This window comes from Petromyzon marinus, chromosome 1, assembly GCF_048934315.1.
Source record: "Petromyzon marinus isolate PM22_M1 ecotype Great Lakes invasive population chromosome 1, UKy_Petmar_22M1.pri1.0, whole genome shotgun sequence".
NCBI classification, from domain to species: domain Eukaryota; kingdom Metazoa; phylum Chordata; class Hyperoartia; order Petromyzontiformes; family Petromyzontidae; genus Petromyzon; species Petromyzon marinus.
Genome location: NC_133667.1, coordinates 1,541,723 through 1,551,389, shown reverse-complemented (window position 1 = coordinate 1,551,389; position 9,667 = coordinate 1,541,723). Strand labels below are relative to the sequence as shown.

At 58.5% G+C, this 9,667-nt stretch overlaps 1 protein-coding gene across 1 annotated transcript in view; it reads left to right on the top strand.

Annotated features, from left to right (window-relative positions):
• Window positions 1–3,093: 3,093 nt before the first annotated feature.
• Window positions 3,094–9,667, top strand: part of LOC116942115 (peroxiredoxin-2-like) — a gene marked incomplete at its 3' end in the record, with an annotated part of 7,391 nt that continues 817 nt past the window's right edge. Inside the window, exons 1-5 of the mRNA XM_076068017.1 lie at window positions 3,094–3,152; window positions 4,173–4,212; window positions 5,962–6,044; window positions 7,504–7,598; window positions 9,020–9,173. Coding sequence (XP_075924132.1) covers window positions 7,505–7,598; window positions 9,020–9,173 — 248 coding nt within the window. The remainder of the gene's footprint in view (window positions 3,153–4,172; window positions 4,213–5,961; window positions 6,045–7,503; window positions 7,599–9,019; window positions 9,174–9,667) is intronic.

Below are 9,667 nucleotides of genomic sequence, written 5' to 3'. Positions count from 1 at the left end.
GGGGATGGAACCCACGACCTCCTGTATACCAGGCGAGGTAGTTAACATCTCCTAGCCACCGTGATTATGATGATGACAGAGAGACGCAGACTCCAAATATACAGCAGCAGCAGGCATTGTCAGGGTCTGGATCGAACACACGACCTCCCGTATACCAGGCGAGGTAGTTAACATCTCCTAGCCACCGTGATTATGATGAAGACAGAGAGACGCAGACTCCAAATATACAGCAGCAGCAGCAGGCGTCAGGGTCATGATCAATCCCACGACCTCCCGTATGCCGGGCGAGGTAGTTAACATCTCCTAGCCACCGTAATTATGATGACAGAGAGACGCAGACTCCAAATATACAGCAGCAGCAGCAGGCGTCAGGGTCATGATCAATCCCACGACCTCCCGTATGCCGAGCGAGGTAGTTAACATCTCGGGGCCACAGTGGCGCACAGAGACACGACAATGAATGATGATGATGAGGTGTGGGGCACGCCGGCCTCCTGATCGGCCGCCAAGGTCAAACAAATTCGTAGGCGCCGCTGGCTCACGGCGCTTGCCCCCACAGTCTGTCGAAGGCCCCCACGGGGTTGGATCTTCGTCAGCAATTAACCGCGGTCACTCGGGACGCTTCAGGGGGCAATTAGAGATAATGAATGCCACCTCGGGTGACGAGGAGGCTGTTGCTATACCTGGCTGGGGTTACCGATGTTGTCTGGGTGTCGAGATGGGCTCCCTGATGAAGCTCCCGCGTTGTGGACGGGGGCCTCACCCCCCCCTCCTCCCCCCCGTCCTCCCCCCCCGCCCCACCTCGCCACCTTCTCTCCTGATCGTGCGACGCAACGGTGACCCACGCCCCCGCGGCCTCCGTCGCTCTCCAGCTCCCCAGCTCCGTCGCTCCCCCGCTCCGTCGCTCCCCAGCTCCGTCGTTCCCCCGCTCCGTCGCTCCGTCGCTCCCCCGCTCCGTCGCTCCGTCGCTCCATCGTTCTCCCGCTCCGTCGCTCCCCCGCTCCGTCGCTCCCCCGCTCCGTCGCTCCGTCGCTCCGTCGCTCCCCCGCTCCCCAGCTCCGTCGCTCCCCCGCTCCGTCGCTCCCCCGCTCCGTCGCTCCCCCGCTCCGTCGCTCCGTCGCTCCCCAGCTCCGTCGCTCCGTCGCTCCGTCGTTCTCCCGCTCCGTCGCTCCCCCGCTCCGTCGCTCCCCCGCTCCGTCGCTCCGTCGCTCCCCCGCTCCGTCGCTCCGTCGCTCCGTCGCTCCGTCGCTCCCCAGCTCCGTCGCTCCGTCGCTCCGTCGTTCCCCCGCTCCGTCGCTCCGTCGCTCCGTCGCTCCCCCGCTCCGTCGCTCCGTCGCTCCGTCGTTCCCCCGCTCCGTCGCTCCGTCACTCCCCCGCTCCCCACTCCCCCGCTCCGTCTCCCCAGCCGGACGGGCCCTCTGAAGGACGCTGTTTGGAGGCGCTCCTCTCTCGACGGAATCACTTCTCATCGGAGCATGCGGGGAGCGGGGGGGGTGACGCACTCCGAACTCCGTACAGATGGATTAAACAATCCATTGCGCCCACTGCTAATGAATCTTCGGGCCACCCTCGCGGCCTGTGGCACGGAACGTCGGGCACACTTCCCTGACCTTCCCGCTCGTGTGGGTGGTGTCACACCTCGACCCCTCCCCTCTCTCCCTCAGGGTTCTAAAGGTGAGGAGTGGGGGGCGATGGGGTGGGGGGGAAGGGGGGGGGAAGTGTTTAAGAGGGCGACTCCACCTGTGTGAGGTAACTCGCCTCTCACTCGTTACCTGTGTGAGGTAACTCGCCTCTCACTCACCTGGCAAAGGTAACTCGCCTCTCACTCACTCAGCTGTTACCTGTGTGAGGTAACTCGCCTCTCACTCACTCAGCTGTTACCTGTGTGAGGTAACTCGCCTTTCACTCACCTGGCAAAGGTAACTCGTCTCTCACTCACTCAGCTGTTACCTGTGTGGGGTAACTCGCCTTTCACTCACTCAGCTGTTACCTGTGTGAGGTAACTCGCCTTTCACTCACCTGGCAAAGGTAACTCGTCTCTCACTCACTCAGCTGTTACCTTTGTGAGGTAACCTGCCTCTCACTCACCTGGCAAAGGTAACTCGCCTCTCACTCACTCACCTGTTACCTGTGTGAGGTAACTCGCCTTTCTCTTACCTGGCAAAGGTAACTCGTCTCTCACTCACTCAGCTGTTACCTGTGTGAGGTAACTCGCCTTTCACTCACTCAGCTGTTACCTGTGTGAGGTAACTCGCCTCTCACTCACCTGTTACTTGTGTGAGGTAACTCGTCTCTCACTCACTCACCTGTTACCTGTGCGAGGTAACTCGCCTCTCATTCACTCAGCTGTTTTCTGTGTGAGGTAACTCGCCTCTCACTCACTCACCTGTTACCTGTGAGGTAACTCGCCTCTCACTCACTCAGCTGTTTTCTGTGTGAGGTAACTCGCCTCTCACTCACCTGTTACCTGTGTGAGGTAACTCGCCACTCACTAACTAACCTGTTACCTGTGTGAGGTAACTCGCCACTCACCTGTTTTCTGTGTGAGGTAACCTGCCTCTCACTCACTCACCTGTTACCTGTGTGAGTTAACTCGCCACTCACTCACTCACTCACCTGTTAACTGTGTGAGGTAACTCGCCTCTCACTCACTCACCTGTTAAATGTGTGAGGTAACCTGCCTCTCACTCACTCAGCTGTTACCTGTGTGAGGTAACCTGCCTCTCACTCACTCAGCTGTTACCTGTGTGAGTTAACTCGCCTCTCACTCACCTGGCAAAGGTAACTCGCCTCTCATTCATCTGGTACCTGTGTGAGGTAACTCGCCTCTCACTCACCTGTTACCTGTGTGAGGTAACTCGCCACTCACTAACTCACCTGTTACCTGTGAGGTAACTCGCCTCTCACTCACTCACCTGTTACCTATGTGAGGTAACTCGCCTCTCACTCACTCACCTGTTACTTGTGTGAGGTAACTCGCCTCTCACTCACCTGTTACCTGTGTGAGGTAACCTGCCTCTCACTCACTCACCTGTTAACTGTGTGAGGTAACCTGCCTCTCACTCACCTGTTACCTGTGTGAGGTAACTCGCCACTCACTAACTCACCTGTTACCTGTGTGAGGTAACTCGCCTCTCACTCACCTGGCAAAGGTAACCTGCCTCTCACTCACTCAGCTGTTACCTGTGAGGTAACTCGCCTCTCACTGACTCAGCTGTTACCTGTGTGAGTTAACTCGCCTCTCATTCATCTGTTACCTGTGTAAGGTAACTCGCCTCTCACTCACTCACCTGTTACCTGTGTGAGGTAACCTGCCTCTCACTCACTCACCTGTTACCTGAGTGAGGTAACTCGCCACTCATTCACCTGGCAAAGGTAACTCGTCTCTCACTCACTCACCTGTTACCTGTGTGAGGTAACTCGCCTCTCATTCATCTGTTACCTGTGTAAGGTAACTCGCCTCTCACTCACTCACCTGTTACCTGTGTGAGGTAACCTGCCTCTCACTCACCTGTTACCTGTGTGAGGTAACCTGCCTCTCACTCACTCAGCTGTTACCTTTGTGAGGTAACCTGCCTCTCACTCACCTGTTACCTGTGTGAGGTAACTCGCCACTCACCTGTTACCTGTGTGAGGTAACCTGCCTCTCACTCACCTGTTACCTGTGTGAGGTAACCTGCCTCTCACTCACTCACCTGTTACCTGTGTGAGGTAACCTGCCTCTCACTCACCTGTTAACTGTGAGGTAACCTGCCTCTCACTCACTCACCTGTTACCTGTGTGAGGTAACCTGCCTCTCACTCACTCACCTGTTACCTGTGTGAGGTAACCTGCCTCTCACTCACTCATCTATTACCTGTGTGAGGTAACCTGCCTCTCACTCACCTGTTACCTGTGTGAGGTAACTCGCCACTCACCTGTTACCTGTGTGAGGTAACCTGCCTCTCACTCACTCATCTATTACCTGTGTGAGGTAACCTGCCTCTCACTCACCTGTTACCTGTGTGAGGTAACTCGCCACTCACTAACTCACCTGTTACCTGTGTGAGGTAACTCGCCTCTCACTCACTCACCTGTTAACTGTGTGAGGTAACCTGCCTCTCACTCACTCAGCTGTTACCTGTGTGAGGTAACATGCCTCTCACTCACCTGTTAACTGTCATTCTCGACAGGTGCAAGTAGCCAACGGTGACTCTCGCGAGAACTGACCAGGTGAGTGTGGTGAGTGGTGGTGAGCGTGGTGAGCGTGGTGAATGGTGGTGAGCGTGGTGAGTGGTGGTGAGCGTGGTGAGCGTGGTGAGTGGTGGTGAGTGGTGGTTAGCGTGGTGAGCGTGGTGAGTGGTGGTGAGTGGTGGTGAGCGTGGTGAGTGGTGGTGAGCGTAGTGAGCGTGGTGAGTGGTGGTGAGCGTGGTGAATGGTGGTGAGCGTGGTGATTGGTGGTGAATGGTGGTGAGCGTGGTGAGTGGTGGTGAGCGTGGTGAGTGGTGGTGAGCGTGGTGAGTGGTGGTGAGTGGTGGTGAGCGTGGTGAGTGGTGGTGAGTGGTGGTGAGCGTGGTGAGTGGTGGTGAGCGTGGTGAGTGGTGGTGAGTGGTGGTGAGCGTGGTGAGTGGTGGTGAGTGGTGGTGAGCGTGGTGAGTGGTGGTGAGCGTGGTGAGCGTGGTGAGTGGTGGTGAGCGTGGTGAGTGGTGGTGAGCGTGGTGAATGGTGGTGAGTGGTGGTGAGCATGGTGAGTGGTGGTGAGCGTGGTGAGTGGTGGTGAGTGGTGGTGAGCGTGGTGAGTGGTGGTGAGCGTGGTGAGTGGTGGTGAGCGTGGTGAATGGTGGTGAGTGGTGGTGAGCGTGGTGAGTGGTGGTGAGCGTGGTGAGTGGTGGTGAGTGGTGGTGAGCGTGGTGAGTGGTGGTGAGCGTGGTGAGTGGTGGTGAGTGGTGGTGAGCGTGGTGAGTGGTGGTGAGCGTGGTGAGTGGTGGTGAGCGTGGTGAGTGGTGGTGAGTGGTGGTGAGCGTGGTGAGTGGTGGTGAGTGGTGGTGAGCGTGGTGAGTGGTGGTGAGTGGTGGTGAGCGTGCTGAGTGGTGGTGAGTGAGTGGTGCGTGTGGTGAGTGAGTGGTGAGCGTGGTGAGTGAGTGGGGAGTGGTGCGTGTGGTGAGTGAGTTGTAAGTGAGTGGGGAGTGCTGCGTTTGGTGAGTGAATGGTGAGCGTGGTGAGTGAGTGGTGAGTGAGTGGGGAGTGGATGCATGTGATGAGTGGGGGGAGTGGTGCATGTGGTGAGTGATTGGTGAGTGAGTGGTGAGTGAGTGGTGAGTGAGTGAGTGGGGGGAGTGGTGCATGTGGTGATTGAGTGGTGAGTGAGTGGTGAGTGAGTGGTGAGTGAGTGAGTGGGGGGAGTGGTGCATGTGGTGATTGAGTGGTGAGTGAGTGGTGAGTGAGTGAGTGGGGGGAGTGGTGCATGTGGTGATTGAGTGGTGAGTGAGTGGTGAGTGAGTGAGGGGAGTGGTGCATGTGGTGATTGAGTGGTGAGTGAGTGGTGAGTGAGTGGTGAGTGAGTGAGTGAGTGGGGGGAGTGGTGCATGTGGTGATTGAGTGGTGAGTGAGTGGTGAGTGAGTGGGGGGAGTGGTGCATGTGGTGATTGAGTGGTGAGTGAGTGGTGAGTGAGTGGGGGGAGTGGTGCATGTGGTGAGTGAGTGGTGATTGAGTGGTGATTGAGTGGTGAGTGAGTGGTGAGTGAGTGTGGGGAGTGGTCCATGTGGTGAGTGAGTTGGGGGAGTGGTGCATGTGGTGAGTGAGTGGGGGGAGTGGTGCATGTGGTGAGTGAGTGGTGAGTGAGTGGTGAGTGAGTGGTGAGTGAGTGTGGGGAGTGGATGCATGTGGTGAGTGAGTGCTGCTGTATATTTGGAGTTTGCACGTCTCATCATCATCATCATCACGGTGGCTAGGAGATGTTGACTACCTCGCCCGGTCTACAGGAGGTCTCGTGGATTCGATCCCGACGCTGACGCCTGCTGCTGCTGCTGTAGATTTGGAGTTTGCGGTGTCTCCCTCTCCCCACGTGAGTTCGCGTGGATTTGTCTCCGGAGATCCACCGGTTTTCCCCTCCACATTGAGGCTCCCCATCTCTCACCCTGACCAAGAACGTCCCTGTTGGCATTGACACCTCAAGGCCTTGCCACGGAGGGCAAAATACACGATTTTTAAATGTTCAAACGTTACGGGAAAACCTCCCCATTCCCCCCGCTCCAGAGAAGAGGGATGGACGCTTTAGCAACGAACCCTCCACCGATGTCTCCTCCTGTGAGCGGCATTGACTCTAAAGAGCATCCTTCAAGGACGTGCAGGTACCCTCCTAGCCAAGGCCGTAGCCATGGAGTGAACATTGGGGGGGGGGGGGGACCAAATCTTCCAGGGGGTCTGGGGGTGTCAACCCAGAAAGAAAAAAAAATCTAAATTTGAAAACTTATTTCCTGCCTATAATATTTAAAAAATTCACTAACACGTGGGATGGAATTTTTTTTTTTACAATAATGCCTACTAGTGTTATTGTATTACATTGCTCTGAACTTTTTTTTACCATTTCTTGTTTCATTGTATGTAATGGCAGAGATCAGGGATTAATAAAGTACAACCATAACCACAATCATATAAATATAAATCTATGCATTGTTATATTAAGACAAGGATTTTTATTTACATAGCATAGCGATTATTTTATATTGCATAATATTGGGGGGGGGGGTGTGTTCCCCCCAACTATATATTATAATATTTATTATAATTCGGGCCGTGCTCGTAGCAAACCAGGCGGGTGTGGAGTTTGTTATTGAAACTTGCGGTCGAGACACGCGTCCATTGCGCCCTCAATCCGTGAATGTGAAGGTCTGCGCTGTCGGGCCCTCAGCGTTGTGGTGCCTCGATCGTTTTTTAACTACACCCTCCACCCCTCACCCCCCTCCACCCCCTCCACCCACTCCACCCCCTCCACCCCTCCACCCCTCACCCCCCTCCACCTCCTCCACCCACTCCACCCCCTCTACCCCTCTACCCCCAACTCCCCTCCACCCCCTCCACCCCCTCCACCCACTCCACATCCTCTACCCCCTCTACCCCCCTCCACCCCTCCACCCCTCCACCCCCTCCACCCCCCTCCACCCCCTCCACCCCCCCACCCCATACACCCCCCCACCCCCTCCACCCCCTCCACCCCTCCACCCCCTCCACATCCTCTACCCCCCACTCCCCTCCACCCCCTCTACCCCCCCACCCCCCACTACCCCCTTCCACCCCCTCCACCTCCTCCACCCCTCCACCCCCTCCACCCCCACCCCACTACCCCCCCCCCACCCCCTCCACCCCCCACCCCTCCACCCCTCCACCCCCTTCACCCCCCCACCACCTCCTCCACCCTCCCACCACCCCCCCACTACCCCTTCCACCTCCTCCACCCCCCCACCCCCTCCACCCCCCACCCCTCCACCCCCTCCACCCTTCACCCCCACCCCCCCCACCCCCAGCATGGCTCGGCTCTCACAGCCCGCGCCCGACTTCTCGTGCCGGGCCCTCATGCAGGACCTCGCCTTCGGCTCCGTGAGCCTCGCCCAGCACCGCGGTGAGCGCGGCCCGCCCCCTAGGTCCGCTCAGCCAGAAACAAATACCTCGGACGACGCTCGCGACGTAGCACGGAGAAGGGCGGTGCAGCGCACACATTTGGTGTCACGACTGCCGCGTTCACCCGTAGCGGCGAACTCGTCGATTGCTCCACTCATGCCCACGAGGACCCAGGCCGCTACGCGCTGCTGCTGCTGGGGCTGCTCTTCTACCCGTGTCCCCCCGTGTCCCCCCGTGTCTCCCCGTGTCTCCTCGTGTCTCCCCGTGTCTCCCCGTTTCCCCCCGTGTCCCCAGGCTGCTACGTGCTGCTACTCTTCTACCCGTGTCCCCCCGTGTCTCCCCGTGTCCCCCCGTGTCCCCCCGTGTCTCCCCGTGTCTCCCCGTGTCCCCAGGCCGCTACGTGCTGCTACTCTTCTACCCGTGTCCCCCCGTGTCTCCCCGTGTCCCCCCGTGTCTCCCCGTGTCCCCCCGTGTCTCCCCGTGTCCCCGTGTCTCCCCGTGTCCCCGTGTCTCCCCGTGTCCCCCCGTGTCTCCCTGTGTCTCCGTGTCCCCCCGTGTCTCCCCGTGTCTCCCCGTGTCCACCCGTGTCTCTCCGTGTCCCCAGGCCGCTACGTGCTGCTACTCTTCTACCCGTGTCCCCGTGTCTCCCCGTGTCTCCCCGTGTCCCCGTGTCTCCCCGTGTCCCCGTGTCTCCCCGTGTCCCCAGGCCGCTACGTGCTGCTACTCTTCTACCCGTGTCCCCGTGTCCCCCCGTGTCTCCCCGTATCCCCCCGTGTCTCCCCGTGTCTCCCCGTGTCCCCAGGCCGCGACGTGCTGCTACTCTTCTACCCGTGTCCCCCCGTGTCCCCGTGTCCCCGTGTCTCCCCGTGTCCCCAGGCCGCTACGTGCTGCTACTCTTCTACCCGTGTCCCCGTGTCCCCCCGTGTCTCCCCGTATCCCCCCGTGTCTCCCCGTGTCTCCCCGTGTCCCCAGGCCGCGACGTGCTGCTACTCTTCTACCCGTGTCCCCCCGTGTCCCCGTGTCTCCCCGTGTCTCCCCGTGTCCCCAGGCCGCTACGTGCTGCTACTCTTCTACCCGTGTCCCCCCGTGTCCCCGTGTCTCCCCGTGTCCCCCCGTGTCTCCCCGTCTCCCCGTGTCTCCCCGTGTCCCCCCGTGTCTCCCCGTCTCCCCGTGTCTCCCCGTGTCCCCCCGTGTCTCCCCGTGTCTCCCCGTGTCCCCAGGCCGCTACGTGCTGCTACTCTTCTACCCGTGTCCCCCCGTGTCCCCGTTTCTCCCGGTGTCTCCCCGTGTCTCCCCGTGTCCCCCCGTGTCTCCCCGTGTCTCCCCGTGTCCCCAGGCCGCTACGTGCTGCTACTCTTCTACCCGTGTCCCCGTGTCTCCCCGTGTCCCCCCGTGTTTCCCCGTGTCTCCCCGTGTCCCCAGGCCGCTACGTGCTGCTACTCTTCTACCCGCTCGACTTCTCCTTCGTGTGCCCCACGGAACTGGTGGAGTTCAGCGAGCGGGCGGGAGAGTTCTGCGCCGCCGGCTGCGACGTCGTCGCCTCTTCGTGCGACTCGCTCTACGCTCACTTCGCTTGGTGACACCGCCAGCATCTTCAGCAGCATCATAATCATCATCATCAGCAGCAGCATCACCATCAGTAGCATCATCATCAGTAGCAGCATCATCATCAGCAGCATCATCATCAGCAGCATCATCATCATCAGCAGCAGCAGCATCATCATCATTAGTAGCAGTATCATCATCAGCAGCATCATCATCAGTAGCAGCAGCAACATCAGCAACAGCAGCATCATCATTAGCATCAGCAGCATCATCATCAGTAGCAGCATCATCATCAGCATCATCAGCATCAAAAACAGTGGTGTCATATATATTCTTTGGTTCTTTCGGTAAAGTCACGTAGGTGAAAATAAAATTAAACAAAAATGAAAACAACTCAATTAAATCACGACGTTTCGGGCGCAACACAAGCGCCCGTCATCAGGTGGGACACGACAATTCTAGATTTGAAGCTTTCGTGACTGCAAGGATCCATACTCTTTGGTTCTATTCGGTAAAGTCACGTAG